Here is a 17,998-nt window from a genome sequence, read left to right as displayed (position 1 = left end):
ATTTAGAAAAATGGAAAGGTATTAATAAAATATTTTTAAGTTTAAATGTGTTTTTGAAATATGATATTAACAATAAAAAATAATTTAAAATTATTTTAAAAAAAATGGAAGATTTAAAAATAATAATAATAATAATTTTATGATTATATATTTATTTTTATTAATTTAACTTACTCACTTAATAATTGATATATATATATATATATATGTTTAAATGTGTTTTTGAATTCCGCACGTTCGCAGGGCGGATCTGAAAATGGTGGGTATTATTCTCTCTCGTCGTCATTTGATCGAACACCTTGCTTCTTTTTCTTTCAGCTGCCCATCCATGGAGGAATTTCATTTTGTGCCTCTGATTTTCCTTTTTTCCATTTGTGTTCACAGTCTGTTACTTTGCACACAAATCTCGGCGACATCAAGTGCGAGATTTTTTGCGATGAAGTCCCGAAATCTGCCGAGGCAAGTTCATCGCTCGTCTCCTCTATCTTCTTTTGTTAAGTTTACTCCATGTTTCATGGATGTTCTTGTTTAGGTTGGAAGTTATTGCTTGCTGATAAGTGATAATTTGTTTTTCCCATCCTTTGTATCCGCAAAGTTGATAGGATTCTTCTTGAACTCTGGTGGTGATTAGTCGCGGATAGAATTTAATTCATCCAGGTGCTATGTATGATGGAGGAGCTAGGTTGCAATTTTTTGTGAAAGCTTCGTTGATTAGTTTTTGCAATTACTGCATTTTCATTTAATTGGAATTTCTACGAAACCTCGAGCGCGCAGTTTTTGCTAGTTGCTAGAGTTTTATGGCTTGTCATTTTTCTTTAGTTTCACTTTCACGGTGGGGGTAGATGATAGAACTAAGAAATACTACTGGTACCTGTAAGTAGTTTCCGGGCAAATGGTTTCATTGCGATTAAGCTAACGCCTAATTGACTTCTGTTGACATACGTCAGTAATGAAAGTTAGTGTGCTTTCTCCTTCGTTGTTTCAAATGAATGGAAGATTCTGAAGTTCACTTAACCTGAGACGTTATTAGATAATTCCCATTGGTCTTAGATAATGCATTGGTTTATCATGTTTTTTGGATTGGCTTGGAAAATAGAGAGGTAGCAAAGTTATGGGTATGGATATTTTCCATATGATAAGTGTCAACAATGTTGGATTTGCAAAGCTAGAGGTCCTTCTAGGATCCTAGTAAACTTTAACGAATGATTTTAACCAAGAGCTGGTTAGAACGATGAGTAACTCTTAGATCGAACTTTGAATCTATAATGGTCACTCTTAGATCCCAAGACGACTCACTCCAGAATTAGCTTGATCAAGACTAATCCAATAATTGATTTTACTTCAAACCTAAACCAAGATTTGTAAAAGAAAGATAACACCAAAAGGCCTCTTGAATCTTCTTTGTCTTGCTTCTTGTAATTGTTCCTTCGGGTACATACAATGGATCAATAGTTGGATTCAGATCACCATATTTAGGAGGTATTGAGCTGTAGATATTCGAATGATATCTTTTTTAAGGCCAATGTATATTTGCACTCATGAGAAATGGAGAGTTGTCAATCTTCTTTCAGTTTTTTTTTTTTTTTTGTAGCACAAGAAGCTGTTTGCCATTTTCCGAACAGTTTTTTCCTTTGCATGTTTATTTGCAACTGAGCTTGTTATCCTATAATGTCATCTTTCTTTTGTACGTGGAAAAATGTTTTAACGTTAGAGTGACCAGAAAATATTGGCTAGAATTCTGCTTCTGCTCATCTTGTGTCTGCTAGATTATTGTTGTCTGCAATGTTCATACTAACACTAATGTTTTATTGGTTATAGAACTTTTTGGCACTATGTGCTAGTGGCTACTATGATGGAACCATATTCCACCGAAACATCAAAGGTTTTATGATACAAGGTGGAGATCCAACAGGCACGGGAAAAGGAGGAACCAGCATATGGGGCAAAAAGTTCAATGACGAGATAAGAGAGTCGCTCAAGGTATGTAATATGATATGCATCATGTCATGTAGCAGTTTACTAAACTCGCACGTCTTAAGACGAGAGACGCTTATTCAATGAAAATTTGCATCCCTAACCATGCTGGTGAAGCTGAGATCCAAAGTGGCAATTCAAGAAGCCTTCCGTCCTAAGCTGTTTATATGTTAGAATCTGATTCTTATTCTAAAAGGTTCTTTCTGTTCTGGTTTTATAGCACAATGCAAGAGGGATATTATCAATGGCTAATAGTGGAGCAAATACGAACGGAAGCCAATTTTTTATAACTTACGCAAAGCAGCCACATCTGAATGGATTATACACTGTGTTCGGCAGAGTGATTCATGGGTTTGAAGTACTTGATATCATGGAAAAGGTACGATTTTTGTTTCAATAATACTCCTAAAACTTTAAAAAGTTTAAAAAATAAATTTAATTAAGTTTGAATAGAAAACCTTAAAAATTTGTCTAATTTTTTACCTTCCAAAAACGTTCAAAAACACTTTTACCATATGGAAAACGTTGAAGTTTCATTGATACTTTAATCATTTAATTGTATTCATAAGATGCAATTTTTACATTTGTCTTCCTGAATTGTGAATGTTAATCTTGGTTGTGTGATTAATTGAATAGTTGATGAGTTTTTATGTTATTTTGATCTTATTCATCTTTCTATTTCTTTCTCCATATTATTTGGTGATTGTATTTGTGCTAATTAAGTAAGCAACACCAATCTTGCGGATGATATTCTGACGTTCTTACTTCATATTAATTAAAACTTAGATCATACACTTGTGGTATTGCATTGAATAATTTTACGCTACACCAACGAAGAGAATGTCATTGGTATTTCATTTAAAACGCAATGGTATTTTTAAAGATTAGGGGGTATCTATACTTGTTCGGCTGATATATGTGCACAGCTTTGCATTGAGCTTGTTGGGTATGATCTGAAGTGCGACTAGCATAGTCTTTAGCTAGCGAATTACTGTTTTTTCATCGCATCTGTATACACTTTTGAGTCAACTGTTAAAAATGTTAAAATTCTTAGCATCTGCATAAATGTCTTGCTGATGTATAGCTTGGTGCAGACTCAAACTGGATCGGGAGATCGTCCTCTCGCCGAGATCAGGCTCAATCGGGTGACGATACATGCTAATCCTCTTGCGGGTTAACCTTTGAACATTGGATGAAAGTCTCATTATTCAAGAGGTGGCATTTAGCGTTAGCATGAAAAGCTCTGCTAATCTGAAAGGGGTTCAAAATACAGAATTAGAAGTAAACCATACAAAACTAACAGAGAACGGGCTTGCAGAGGTACTTTTGAATTTGCAAGTATCGTTAACTTTATGTATATTTATTTAAGCTTAAATTATGAACTTGGTCTCTATGGTTTTGAGAAACCTAAAATTTAGTCTTGGTCTCAATTAAGGGGAGGCTGTTTGATGTTTCAATAGGTCTCAGGAGAGGCTCTATGGTGTACTTTGTTCGAGTGGAGGATTGTGGAGGATTGTGGAGGATTGTGGAGGATTGTGGAGGATTGTTGAGGATTGTTGAGGATTGTTGAGGATTGTTGAGGATTGTTGGGATGGAGTCCCACCTTTCATGGATTTATAAGTAAAGGAATACATCAAGTTTGGAGAGGCCGGAGCTGTAAATATGGTGGCGTTTATTTGATCTTCTCATATCTTCTTGAGGTACCTTCCTTTTGTGCATCGATTTTAGATATATCCATTATGTAAATATCTGAGCTTTCATTTTCTTGTTACCGGTGAATGATTAATACTGCGTAATATATATAAGATATTGACGCAAAAGTTGTTCCACTGTCCAAGCTCACCGTCAGTAGATATTGTCTCTTTAGGCTTTCACTCTTAAGCTTCTCTTCAAGGTCTATTAGGAAGAGGTTTCCACACTCTTATAAGAAATGTTTCGTTCTCCTCTTCAACCGATATGGGATCTCACAATTCATTCCCATTGGGGCCAGCATCATCGCTAACACACCGCTCGATACTTAGCTCTAATACCATTTGTAATAGCTCAAGCTCACCGCTAGCATATATTGTCCTCTCTGGACTTTCCCTCAAGGTTTTAAGGCGTGTCTACTAGGGAAGTTTCCACACTCTTATAAGGAATATTTCGTTCTCCTCTCCGATTGATGTGTGATCTCACAATCCATCTCCCTTGTAACAGCCCAAGTCCACCTCTAGAAAATAGTATCCGCGTTGGCTTGTTACTTATCACCGTCAACCTCACGATTTTAAACACGTCTACTAGAGAGATGTTTCCATACTCTTATAAGGAACATTTTGTCTCCTTCTCCAACCGATGTAGATCTCACACATCATGTTCCTAAAAACATTTAAACAACAGCCTTCAGCCTTCGCGTTATGAACCAAACCGAACCGAACCGATGGCAATTTGATACATATATATATATATTTTAGTATATCAGCCAGTTAATCTTTTTCTATTTTTTTGATAGAAGTGGAGGGTGAGATCCAAGAAGTGGTTCAATCATTGCTTCATTGAAACTCATATTCGGAAGCATAATAATACCCAAAGAGCAGTGGGAGGTGGCACCTCATCCTCTTGGATTGGCTTCCTCCTTGTCACACAGGTATTGACTTCTCACTCATCCCACTTCATCTTCAACTAATTATGGCTTCCCATTGTCTGGACTTTTGCTTCAAATAATAATTACTCAAACGAACATATATATTTTTTAATAATAAATCATTGTATCTTTTTCTTTTTCTTAAAAAAGTATTTGGGTTTAATTTTTTTTTCTTTTTTTTTTCGTTTCCCCAACTTCTATTAAAAAAATTGATCTATGAAATTATTTTTTTAAAAAAAAAAATTATATTAAAATGCCATTTTGGTTCGTGTATTTCGAGTTTGGTTGGTATCTAAAATTTAATTCTTATACTTTCATTTAAACTTAAAATTGGTTTTATAAACTTAGAAAACATGTTTATATGGTGTGTTGCAATTTTGATAAAATTAAATTTGTGAAAGTAAAGTAAAGTAAAGTAAAGTAGAAGTGGTGAATGGGTTTGGTTGTTTTGCAAAGCAATATTGGAAAATTGAGTTTGGGAGTTTTGGATTCGATTCCTGTGGACTTAAGTGAACCGACGGCCCAATCCTTTGACAAAAAGGACATTAACTTTTAAATTTTTGCACAAATGCCCTTTTACATTGTGTTTTTATCAAATTAACCCTTTTATATTGGATAATTATGGTTAAGGTTATATATACTATATTTAATAAAAATATAAATATTGTATTTGTTGTTTACTAAATTGTGGTGGGTTAGGCACCCAATCTTCACATGGTATTTGAGGGCAAACAACATAGCGGTTCCGAGAATTTGAGTGAAATAAAAGAGGTTGAAACGAGAAAACAAATCTTATTTTCTAGAGAAAAATGATGTTTATATGATACCATTTATAGTTTCTTTTTTTTTTTTTTTCTTTGTAAATTAAGTTAAACATGAACTAGATCGAATTGAATTAGAAAGCTACGAGTCCAGGGCATGTGCTAGCGAACCATAGGGTTGAGGTCGAAGCCCTGGCAAAAAAATTGGGTCTTTTCTCCTTTACCATGAGGTTGATCGACTATGTTCAAATAATCTTGAAAATAATTTCTAAACGACGTGCGTATCCTTAATAGTAACTTTCATGTGGTCATAAAATGTACATAATGAAGGGGTATTTTGGTAATTTCATAATGACATTTAAAAATAAAAAAAATAAAAAAATAAAAAGCTCACGTGGTTCTATTGTTGATACATTCATTATGGTTGGGAAAAAAATTTCATAAGAGATATTATTGTAAATTGGATAAGAAGTGCAATGATGAAAATAGGTGAGATGATGATTATGAAGAAGAAATAAAGAAAAATAGGAAAAATAATTTTTTTTAAAAATAATAAAAATAAAAATTGTTTTTTAAAAAAATTTTAAAAAAATTGTAACAATATTATGGGCAGGTGGGAGTGGATAATTGAATATATATATATATATATATATAACCCTAATTTAACTTAATTAATTTTACAATTTTTCATTTTAAATTTGCCTTTTTTTTTTTAATTAATTATTGCAATTTTAGGATTGGATTGATGGTGTTCATCAGTTGAGTTTATATTTTTTTAATTTGAACATGTTCGACTTCTGAACTATTCAAATATATGTATATTTGTGAACTTTAAAAAGTATCTAATAATTTTTTAAATTTTTAATTGTACGGGTTTTATTTATTTGAAATGTTTAAAAGCTTGTTCTAAATTTTCAGTTAAAAGCTTGGTTTATTTAGTATCTAAACATATTTTATTATTTTATTTTATAAAAAATTAATAAGTGGGTCTCGTGGCTATGTCAAAATTAGTGCAACCTATTAGATGGAATTCATTTATTTCAGCTGAGCTTTTGTACGAATGGTTAGAGTTTTGTAGAAGCTATTTATAGCATTTACTTTTGTTTAAACAGGAGCACTTGGCTGAGTTAAACACAATCAGATTGTTACTGTATCACCTTCTTTGAGCACCTTTGAACGTGAGAGACTGTGACATGGCTATACAAGTTTGTCAGTTCTAATGGAATTTTATTATTTAGAAGGAAAAAAAAAAAAAAACAATCCTTTATTTTCTTGTCGTCGCATTAGGATGTTATGAAATTCGTTACCATTTTGTCCTCTTTCAAAATATTATTCTTTTCTCTCTCTTCAATATATATAAACAAATTAAAAAATAAATAAATAGCGATTTTATTTGAAACAAAAATTATATATTAATTTTCAACTAATCACTTATTGGCATATTTTGTAATTTTCTTTTATATTCATTAAATAATATTTAACACATTGAAATTAAATAATATAATAAATTATTTATTATTTAAGAGGGATCATTCTTCTCCATCCATCTTTAATAATAATAATAATTTAATATTCAATCTAACTTTCAAAATCCTATAATTAAATTTTTTAATTCTTAAATTTCAAATTTGTTAGACACAATTATTATTAAATATAAATTTATTTCGTATCCAATAAATAAATAAATTAATTGTAAATTTTTATATATGGTAAAAAAATATTTAAAATTAAGAGAGAAATTTTCTAAATTTAATATAAAACCATTTTATTTGGTTAAACTATTAATTTATTCTCGATAATATAAAAAATTATAATTTAGTTCCTATCATTTAAAACTTAAATCAATCTTTATAATTCGAAAAAAATTTCATGAATATTTTTTTATGGTTCGATAAAATTATCGGTTAAAAATATTTACGAGAATTTATCAAATCAAACAAACTAATTATAATATTTAAAATGGATTAAATTCTAAATTCCTATTAATAAATTTACTTTTTTTTTTTTTTTTTTTTTGTGGTTAAGAGAGAATTGATTTGATTGGTAGATGGAACATAGCCTTCAAAGGCTTATTTACTTATGAATGAATCTTAAATTGATGTAAATAATTAAAGTAAATGGATATACATGCAAAAATTAAAATTAAAATTAAAATTAAATAAATAAAAAAGCTAGAGAATATTATTCTCCTTTCTTTTTCTTTTTCTTTTTCTTTTTTTGATGATGGTTTTTTATTTTTTATTTTTTATTTTTTTGGGAAAAGAAATGATAAAAACTTAGTGATAATGTTATTGGCTTAGCTAATTTCCACTTTTTTTTTTTAATTTCATATAAAACACAAAATTCATTTATTTTATTTATTTATTATTTGTGTTCATAAATAACGATCATTCATAAGCATATATTTTTTTTATTGACTACAAACATTTACTTTTGTTTTTTCATCAAATAAAATGTTTCTTTTTTATTAATAAAAAATCTTCATGTGTTTAGTCGATTCGAAAATATGCTTCAACGTTTAATGGAAGATTTTCTTATCTTGTTTTTTTTTTTTTTTTACGTTCGGTGACTAGGGTCTTTATTTTTAATATCAATAGTCGATGGATATGATGGTTAAACTGTAAATTCAATATCAATAGTCCCTCCCGTTAGCATTTTGTGAAATAATAAGAAATCATTTGAAAAAATAAATCTAGAATTAATAATAATAATTGATTCGAGAAAAAATATGGTTAAAAAATACGTAAAATAATGGATAATTACCGTTTATACCACGTTTTTTTTTTTTTTTTGTCTCAACGGTGAAAACTAAAAAATTAAATACGTTTGGTTTGCAGTAATTATAGGTTGGGAATGACTCGGGTTAGTTTGTAAGAATAGTGAAGCGATTCTAGATAAGTACTTATTGTGGACGTGTTGCAAAAGAATGTCCAAAGTCACCCTGAGGTAAATTTCTTTTCTTTTTTTTAATTTATATTTAAATTTAAACATTTCTTCATTTCCTAAACTTTTATATTTATGTTAAATTAGTTATTAAACTTTTAAAAATATTTAATAAGCGTTTCTACTTTAATAAATTCAATAAAATTTTATTTTATATTTAATAAATTCATAAATATAAATATAAAATTGAGAATTTAATGTTTTGATTTTATAATTAATAGAATTATATTTTAAAAAATATATTAAACATATTCGATCATATTATATATAAAATTAAAAATGTTAGGGTGTATATATATATATATATATATATATATATATATATATATATATAATGTGTGGAATCAAAAGGTTCATTTGAAAGGGGGAGAAATTTGTCCGTCTTTCTCTCTCTCTCTGATCATCTTGTAGTTCTGAATTGTTCGTCATCTTGCCTCCTTTGCCATCATGATTCCTACTGTAATCATTGCAATGAAAAGCCTCTCTTTCTCTCTCTTTCTATTCCGATTTCTTTTTTGTTCTTCTCTCTTCTATTTAGACTCTCAATTCCTTTCCTCTAACCAATTCCGGATTCAACTTCCACAATAATGTGCGATTCTTCTCGATTCATGCTCCTTTCCTGCACTCGTTCCTCTTTACGTTGCCGCCATCGCCGCCGGCCGATTCGACTCTACAGGCTTTTCAGGTGATTGATTTTTTTTTTTTTTTTTTTTTTTCTTCTTCTTCTCCGTTTGTTTAATCTGATTTTGTATTTTGTTTTTACGGAGTTTTGTGTTTGTTTTGGTGCTCTGTTTCAGGAGGATGAGATTCGCGAAGGATCGGGCCGGCGTTAAGGAAGAGATGGAGATCGAGATCGAGAATTTGAAACTGTACATGGAGAATCAAAGCATTATTGAGGAGAACGAGAGGCTGAGAAAGAAGGCGTTTCTTCTTCACAAAGAGAATCAGGTTTTGTTATCTCAACTCCAGATTTTGTCTAAACGAAAATCGCAGCCTAACTCCGATTTGAGCGACTAGCTCGAAAATTAAATCATCTATAACGATCGAGTAGAGGATTTTTCAACGCTATCGTAACTTTCGTGCTTCCGATTTCTTTTTCTTTTTCTTTTTCCTACGATTCCTTGGTTTGTAATCTGTCCTTATGAAAATAAATTAGGTTTTGATTTAGAGGGGAGGGGAATAATCAAGGATAAATTCAGTTTCTAGGGCATAGATTTTGAGAAATATAGTCATGTGAAGAAATATATCATGAACTGTTGCAATTGTAATTGTTAAGGATAGAGAACTCTGTACCGTCAAAAATCGATCGATCGATCTAAATTCTCCATTGATGAATCTTTCTTTATTGAAACTCCATTGAAGAAGCTTTGGTTGAACGGTTTGATCTTGAAGCAAAAGAATGATTTGGTTCTTGGAACTAAAGCTTGAATCCAAATGGTGTAAAGGGAATGTAGCATCGTTCTACAAAGCGTTGCTTTTCGGAAAGGCAAAGTCTCTCTTCACTCCTTTTAATTCTTGTGCCTTTTTTTTTTCAAAAAATAATAAATAAATTATTCTCCCTATTTTTTTATTATAAAATTAAAACTATCGATAAAATGACTAGTTCCTCGATTCCATTTACTATGAGTTGATATTAATTCAACAACAAAAAATTATATTTTTTTTTTTGTTCTTTTCTGCTAGTTAAGTATAATAAATGTTATACTATTTTTCGTTGTTTTCGATCATCCATTGAGTCCACGTAGCTTTTAAAAAAAGATTAATTTAGAATTTGATCCGCCAATTTAGTTGGTACATTTTCCATTAAATCCACAGTTTTTTTTTTCTTTTAAATTAATTTTGAATTTGATCTTCGTTGTAATTATACCAAAATTTAATTATCATTTGTTCAACCAACCGTTCAATTATCGTTTGATTATCGTTTGATTCTGCTTCACATGTGTGACTCATATATTAGTTGATTGATCAAATAAAAAGTTCAAGGATGTAACTGCAAAATTCAACAAAATGCAAGAATTTATTAATCAAATTAATCATAACAGAATGCAAGAACTTATTAATCAAATTAATCGTAACAAAATGCAAGAACTTATTAATCAAATTAATCGTAACAAAATACAAGAACCTATTAATCAAATTAATCGTAACTAGGTCTATCCATTATATTTAGTTATTCAGCGAAACCAATAATTTATTATTGTAATAGATAGCAACAAACATTTCATCCTTAAAAAGTCATCTTGGTTCTAAGTCATCTCTTGTGATGAACCAACAATCCAAAATGTTTTTCTTGTATATCCTTGATAAGCCGTTTATATATACATATTGAAAGATCTAATTTAAGGGTGGTTTTTTCAATAATTATTTTATTATCTAAAATAGACTTCTTTTCAATAATTATTTTATTATCTAAAATAGACTCAATTACCTAAAATAGACTCATGCTAACGATCTTCATAAATTAACATAATTATTAGTTTGTTTTTAATTAAATCTAAATTAAAAAATTTTAAAAATAAATTAATTCAATCCATTCAAAATCTATAATTTAGTTAAATTTCATAAATCATCTCATAATATGCTGCTTCATATCATGATTTTAAGCCTATATACAAAAGGGGAAAATCTTTTAAATTATACAAAATATATATATAATTTAGGCTTAAATACCCAGTCACATTTTTAAAACTTATATTAAAAATAATAAAACTTTGGTGGACTTGAAACTTGAACATGTTCCTACCAAAATAATAAAACTTTGGTAGACTTGAGACGAGACTTAACCTTGTTCTGACCCCGATCAATTCGATTAGTCACTTACCATCTATTTTTATTGTGAACATTGTTCTTATCTGATCCCGATCAATTCGATTAGTCACTTACCCTCTATTTTCATTATTAACTTTTTGACAAAACGAAAAAACCATCGTTTAACTCTTTGACAACACGAAAAAACCATCGTTTAAACTCTTTGACAACACGAAAAAACCATCGTTTAAACTCTTTGACAACACGAAAAAACCATCGTTAAACTCTTTGACAACACGAAAAAACCATCGTTTAACTCTTTGACAACACGAAAAAACCATCGTTTAACTCTTTGACAACACGAAAAAACCATCGTTTAACTCTTTGACAACACGAAAAAACCATCGTTAACTTTTTGACAACACGAAAAAACCATCGTTAATTCTTTGACAACACGAAAAAACCATCGTTAACTCTTTGACAACACGAAAAAACCAAAAAAAGCTCTGTCCACCCTCCCTGTCTATCCAAGGAAAATAATATTAAAGTGAAATGGTAACAGAAAAAAATTTTAAAAAATAAAAATAAAAATAAAAATCCTAGAACCTAACGTAAAGGGAAGCTTTGAAAATAGGCTCTCGCAGAATCAGAACAAGATATCTCAACAGAATGAGATCAACAACCAACAGGCATATCCCCTTGTATAATAAAATGAACACACTATTAGTAGACGCCAAGAAACGACTTGAAGACTTCTAAAACACGTCCATTTATTCATGATCATATCATTATTATGACTACAAATTCAACACTCATAACAGCCTTTTACTATACCAATTACTAGAGACAGACAAGGAACAAGAAACTTTTAAGAGTTAAGGGCATGGAATAGACCTGAATAACCCGAACAAGCAACGCAGCTTGTAGGCCTCGACAACTCTTGGCAAGGATCCGCATCATTAGTATCGACTAACCAAAATGAAATCGTCGTCATCGAGAACCTGTACGTCTCTTTCCCCGACGAAATTCTCGCGCCCAATTTGCTTGACCAATTTCACAAACTCCTCCCTCTTTGCTTTTGGAAGAGGTACATAGGGTAGCCTAAACACAGGCCTCACGACCCCGAGTTGAGCGAGAGCTGTGTTTAAACCAATCGGGTTGGGTTCGAAGAACAGCCAGTCCATCAAAGACAATAGTTTTGCGTTAAGGGAAGGATTCTTCCCTCCAAACATAAGCTCTCTCATTAAACCCGGCACCAAGTTGCTAGTTACAGAAATAACTCCAGTTGCTCCATGATTCCACCTAGCATCGTGACACTGATCGTCGTTTCCACTCCAAACCACAATTCCTTGGTTGGTATACTGCTCGACACGATCATTCCCGACACATTCCTTCACACCTGCAAGATTGTTGCTTTGAGAAACAGCTTGAATGATATGTGGGGGAATATCTTGGCCAGTTCGCGATGGTACGTTGTATATAATCGATGGGCCCATAGAAAGCACACAATTGAAGTGTGAGATCATTCCTTCAATGGAGGTTTTGCCATAATAAGGATTTATATGAAGAGCAGCATGCATTCCAACTGCAAATCCCTGCTCAGAAGCATGAATTGCTTCTCTTGTAGAGTTACTTCCAGTGTTGCCTATTACCTTGATTGATCCACCAAAACAGTTGACAGTGTGACCAATAAGCATTATGTGTTCATCCCAGCTCATTAACTGACCTTCACCAGTTGTGCCACCCACAATCACACCTTCAACGCCATTTTCAATCTGCCGGTTCAGCAAGGCATCATAAGCTTCTAGATCGAACCTACCATCGGGAAGATACGGTGTCTTACAGGCAGTTATAAGTCTAAGAGACTTGATATCATCTGTTGACGTCCTGCAAATGAGAGTTGGAGAAATTGAGCCAAATCCAGGATTGTTCATAAACTTTCTTTCTCATATTCAAACAGTTGTCTAACCAAATTATATACCAGTGCGAATAAATAATCCTAACTCAGCTGATACACCAGCACAGATTCATTTCACAAATATTCTAGAGCCAGGGAAACCATTTAGATATCAATAGCTAGTCACATTTCACAACAGTTGTTGATTTCAGAATTTTTATTATTGAATTCACACCATATACCTGTCCTCTTGACAGTATATCTCGAAAAAAGAAAAAAACGTGTGGTGGGGTATGAACAAAGTTGGTCATTTAAATCTTTCCCAGACTGCAATGATAATAAAGAACGGTTCAGTTGTTACATTATATTTAACCAGTGAAAAAAAGTAGGCAAGCATATATTGTTCTCTTTGGGCTTTTCCTTTCGGGCTTCCCCTCAAGGGTTGTAAAATGCGTCTACTAGGAAGAGGTTTCCCCACCCTTATAAAGAATGCTTCATTCTCCTCCCCAACTAATGTGGGATCTCACAATCCACCCCCCTTTGAGACCCAGCGTTCTAGTTGGCACACCGCCTCGTGCCCATCCTCTTTCGGGGCTCAGCCTTCTCGCTGGCACATCGCCCGGTATCTGGCTCTGATGCCATTTGTAACAGTCCAAGTCCACTGCTAGCCAATATTTGGGTTTTCCCTTTCGGGCTTCCCCTCAAGGTTTTAAAAATGGTCTATTAGGGAGAGGTTTCCACACCCTTATAAAGAATACCGATGTGGGATCTCACACAGTCTTGTGCTACCATATATCCACCAATTGAGGAAACTTGAGCTCGTTGATTAAAAATGATTTTAATAGTTCAAATACTATTATGAACTGGAGAAAACAGAAAGCCAACTGATAAGAAGACGAGAAACAAGTAAAGCCAAATGCAACCTAATGCAAACAGCCCACATGTAAATACAATTAGAAATACCATCTACAGACATTAACACAGTTCACGAAGAGGGGGTTGGGTTCCCAACATAACATCCATGAGAGAGTAATTTGGCAGAGAAACAATTCTTCTATAAATTAAATAGTTCACCTGTTCTTGACTTCCAAACTGCGCATTGGAAGATGTAAATCGGGTAGGATGGCAGCTTGTGGAGACCTCCATCTGACAGTCCTCTTGGTACATTGTCTGACAGTAATGAAGTAACATTACATAATTTGACAAGATATCGATCAGAAAACCCTCCATTTCTAATTCAACCATTCATTCACAATGAACCAAATTGATATTCTAGTTACCTTTCATTTACACTTTAAGAAAATAACAAATTTAAAAGGCAACTAGATCGAATTGCGATACAACCCTCGAAGAAGTAAAATCTGTTCGCGTCAGTTTAAAGCTTATTGGCCAGCATCAATCAGTGCGGATAAACTATTCATTTCTTACAAATAAAATATATCAAGCCAGCTACAAAAATGACGTATGAGAATTCAAATCAAGTAAAACCAAATAGCTTAACGCGTTGTTTAATAACAAAACCGAAAATCGTAAGTATACCTCGGGCATCTATCCTTGCAGTTGGGACGCAGAAACTGAAGAGCTTGCTCCCGCAAGCACGCGCCGTAGCCTTCAACAGTTGTCATCTGGAACAACCAACCGAAAACAAAAACTTCCACAGATAACGAAGTATCTTCACGCACCAACCAGATTGCCGGATTCGATACCGGAAAAGGAAGATCGCCGGAGAAGTTTACAGAGTGATGATGGCGACGATTGTGATAGGAGCAGTGGTCGTAATTGTGGTTGAAATAGGTCCGGTGACAGAATGTCGAAGGTAGCAGCTGGCAAAGTCCATGTGATTGACCTTGAATGGAGAAAAGCTTTGGATTGGAATAACCGAAGAATCGAAGCTTTTGAAGGGGGAATTTTAATGGCGGTAAAGTAGAAATGAGGGATTACGGCTAGGGCTAGCGGTGGGATGGCGAAATCTTTGAATGGGCTTTTGATTTCGGGAACGGGAAAATTGGGCTACCGCTCCAATAACGTGAAATTTTAAATGATTAATCATTAAAATAAATTTTAATTTTAAAATTTTAATTTAATTTTTATTAATTTAAAAGGATATTATGAATAATATTCCTTATTTAGTTATTTTCAAAATAAATTTAATAATTATTATAATAATCAAACTTGTTATATTCCAAAAATTAAATATAATTAATTTCAACGTTAAATACATTTATTTTAATTTATTATAATTTCTTCTTTTAATTCTCTCGAGTCACTAAGAGATCAACCAACACGCACGTTAGTAGCGATGTCACATTGAGCACTCTGACAACGGTGCACGCCCGAACAATACTATGTTGGCATAATAGACTGGATACTAATCTAGGTAGCCGAGCGGTATGCACCATGTAATTTTGTTGATATAAAAGTTATGAAATACATTTTGTTTAGATAAAATGTATTATTTATTTTATTTTTATTTAATTTCTTAATTATTTATTCTCCGACCATTCTTAAAAATAATTTTAAATATTTTTAAGTTAATTTTTTAAAATATATATTTTGAAAATTAGTAAATAGAGGTTTTAGTAACTAAAATTTTAATAAATTTATTAAAAACAAAAATTTGAATAAACTACGACAACAACTCAAACCAATCTAACCTAAAAAATTTATGTTTTAGTTTAAAAATTTACAACCCGAACAATTAGGTTGAATCTAAAAAATGTCTCAACTTGACCAATCCAACCCAGGAACGCCCGTATCATCGTAGGCTAAGATATGCAAGAATATTGTAATATTCTTTCGTTCATGTCCACATATTCAACTTTAACCAAATCTCGTACTGTTTTAAGCATATTGCAAAGCATGACAAAACGTCTCGTCATATATTGTATTTTCATGACAACATAAGTCCGCCTCGTGGATAAGTTGGAAGAAAGCTAATTGTCTAGTAAAAACGTTTTTTTTATATTTATATTTACTCGTTGTACAAAGATGTGAGAATAAAATGAGTCAAAAAATTTTTACGTATATATCTATTAGCACGAAAAATATTTTTTATGAAATCTATCCTTACGGAATATATAATATACGTTACCAGTCTGAGATATAGTCAGGTCACTTACTTTTTTGTTGAAAACTATATGCACAGACCAACACGAGTTCTTCCATATGAGATCTCATATGGGTTGGAGAGAATAATGAAACATTCTTTATAAGGTGTGAAAATATCTCCCTAGTAAACACGTTTTAAAATTGCGAGGTTGATGACGATGTGTAACAGGCTAAAACGGATAATATCTATTAGCTGTGGGTTTGAGCTGTTACAAATGGTGTATGAGTTGGTCACCAGACATTACGAGCACACTAATTGGAGTAGGGTTAGACCCTCTTCGTAGTAGACGCATTTTAAAAGTCATGAGGCTGATAACGCTACATAATGGTCTTAAGTGGACAATATCTACAAGTGGTGGGTTTGAGCTATTACAAATGATATTAGAGCCAGACATCGAGCGGTGTGTCAGTGAGAACGTTGGCCCCCAACGGAAATCTCTCTCTAGTAGGCACGTTTTAAAACTGTAAGGCTGACTCTAATACATAACGGGGCAAAGCGGACAATATGTGCTAGCAGTGGACTTGAGCTGCTACATTCCAACATGTTTTGTTCTCGCTTACATGCATTCTACTGAAATTTTCAGGGGTCATATAATATAGAATTGCTCCAAGTAAAACACGACAAACCGTGAAGGTCGTATGATTGAGTCACCAAAAAATTATTTTAATTGTTTAAATAAATATATTATTCAACCAACCAAAACCCAAATTTCCTACAAATAATTTAATAAAACTAAATTATAAATAAAAATGAACATATATTTGTATTAAATTTGACTTAAATTATGTTTAAAAAAATTATACTTAATTTACCAAATAATAATAATAATAATAATATATATATATATATATATATACCAAACAAAAATAAAAAAATTGAAAAATTATGAGCAATTCATGCATTGGATTCTATTTGATGATACTGATGTTTATGTAAATTATTTTCTATTTTTTCTTTATTATTTATATGCATATCCTTAGAGACCCAACGACACACGTGTCTGTCATGATGCGTGTGAATCTGCGAGACGAATGTTTTAGATAATTGCCTTAACTTTCATCTTTCTACGATAATCTCAAAGATAATGTCAGAAGTGGCACGGGATCCTGTATTGCACCTCCTCGTATGGATCAGGTTGGCATATGAGTCTATCCTTTTGTGCAACAGTCATCGTGCCTTGATACTAAGATGGATGTTCGAAACCAATTTACATTTAATGCACCTAACCGAGAAGTAAGTCAGTGTTATAAGTTACTTAAGGTGACGTCATTTGATAACCAATGAACTCTGCTCCCGATAAACATTAAAAAAAATAACAATCCTGGCTCGGTAAGAGGCAAGACTCTTTCGAGTTAATAAGTTGAGATAAACATTATTCGGTAAATAGTAAGGATTGTCTCGAAAGTATCTAGTAAACTCGTGAAGCTAATTGTATCCTCGTTAAGCCAAACGAAACGTCTTGTATGTCCCTAATTGTGTGGGATGGAAGACCTTGCAAGCTCGTTTCGAGCTCGAGGAGAGTATTGCACTCATTCTCCTCATCGTTGTCATTGTCTAAATCGCAAACCATCTAATCCTTAAATTTGTCACGTTGTAACTAACGTCTTTATAAATATATTTACACTTTTTTTTAATTAAAATAACGAGCAGAATTAGCCATCTAAAAAATTTATGGTAAAAAAATTTATTATTATTAAAATTGTTTTAAGAAAAAAAAATGTAAAAATGTAAAAATGTAAAATAATAATTTTGAATTAATGAAAGGGCGGTAAATTATGGGTAAAAAAACAGAGGCCCAAATCTAAATCTACATCATAACGGTCCCTTAATTCTTGGTAATTTAACTTATATTTTATTCTGCTTTATTTTTGTTTTATTTAAATAATTTAAAAATAAATCTAATAAAGCCCCGAGACAAGACAAAATTTTGAATTAATTAATTAATA

General features: G+C 32.0%; 3 protein-coding genes across 6 annotated transcripts; 2 read left to right on the top strand and 1 right to left on the bottom strand.

The window, feature by feature from the left end:
* The first annotated feature begins 216 nt into the window (after positions 1–216).
* Positions 217–4,708, top strand: LOC111800618 (peptidyl-prolyl cis-trans isomerase CYP18-1). Of its 4 annotated transcripts, none has more exons than XR_015422098.1 (7): positions 217–259; positions 385–459; positions 1,819–1,980; positions 2,195–2,353; positions 3,069–3,294; positions 3,435–3,674; positions 4,466–4,708. XR_015422098.1 is itself a non-coding variant. In XM_023684396.2 (5 exons), exons 1-5 carry the CDS (start codon positions 257–259, stop codon positions 3,150–3,152), a joined length of 483 nt encoding a protein of 160 aa, XP_023540164.1. In that variant the 5' UTR covers positions 217–256; the 3' UTR covers positions 3,153–3,402. The 4 variants fall into 4 exon arrangements, 1 of the variants encoding a protein (XP_023540164.1); XR_015422097.1 differs by having other exon boundaries at positions 4,463–4,708; XR_002816001.2 differs by lacking the exon at positions 3,435–3,674 and having other exon boundaries at positions 4,463–4,708.
* A 3,940-nt stretch (positions 4,709–8,648) lies between these two features.
* On the top strand, positions 8,649–9,860 carry ZPR1 (binding protein). The gene is made up of 2 exons (XM_023684370.2): positions 8,649–8,983; positions 9,096–9,860. The coding sequence occupies exons 1-2, from the start codon at positions 8,886–8,888 to the stop codon at positions 9,313–9,315; spliced, it is 318 nt and encodes a 105-aa protein (XP_023540138.2). The 5' UTR covers positions 8,649–8,885; the 3' UTR covers positions 9,316–9,860.
* Positions 9,861–11,799: 1,939 nt separating this feature from the next.
* On the bottom strand, positions 11,800–14,937 carry LOC111800922 (4-hydroxy-tetrahydrodipicolinate synthase, chloroplastic). Its single transcript, XM_023684841.2, has 3 exons — positions 14,483–14,937; positions 14,018–14,113; positions 11,800–12,933 (listed from the first exon to the last, which is right to left on the bottom strand). Exons 1-3 carry the CDS (start codon positions 14,566–14,568, stop codon positions 12,006–12,008), a joined length of 1,110 nt encoding a protein of 369 aa, XP_023540609.1. The 5' UTR covers positions 14,569–14,937; the 3' UTR covers positions 11,800–12,005.
* Positions 14,938–17,998: the final 3,061 nt, after the last annotated feature.

Source organism: Cucurbita pepo, chromosome 8 (genome assembly GCF_057944985.1).
Source record: "Cucurbita pepo subsp. pepo isolate OVF chromosome 8, ASM5794498v1, whole genome shotgun sequence".
Classification (NCBI taxonomy): domain Eukaryota; kingdom Viridiplantae; phylum Streptophyta; class Magnoliopsida; order Cucurbitales; family Cucurbitaceae; genus Cucurbita; species Cucurbita pepo.
The sequence above is the reverse complement of the archived record's forward strand: the minus strand, read 5'-3'. Positions and strand labels throughout refer to the sequence as shown.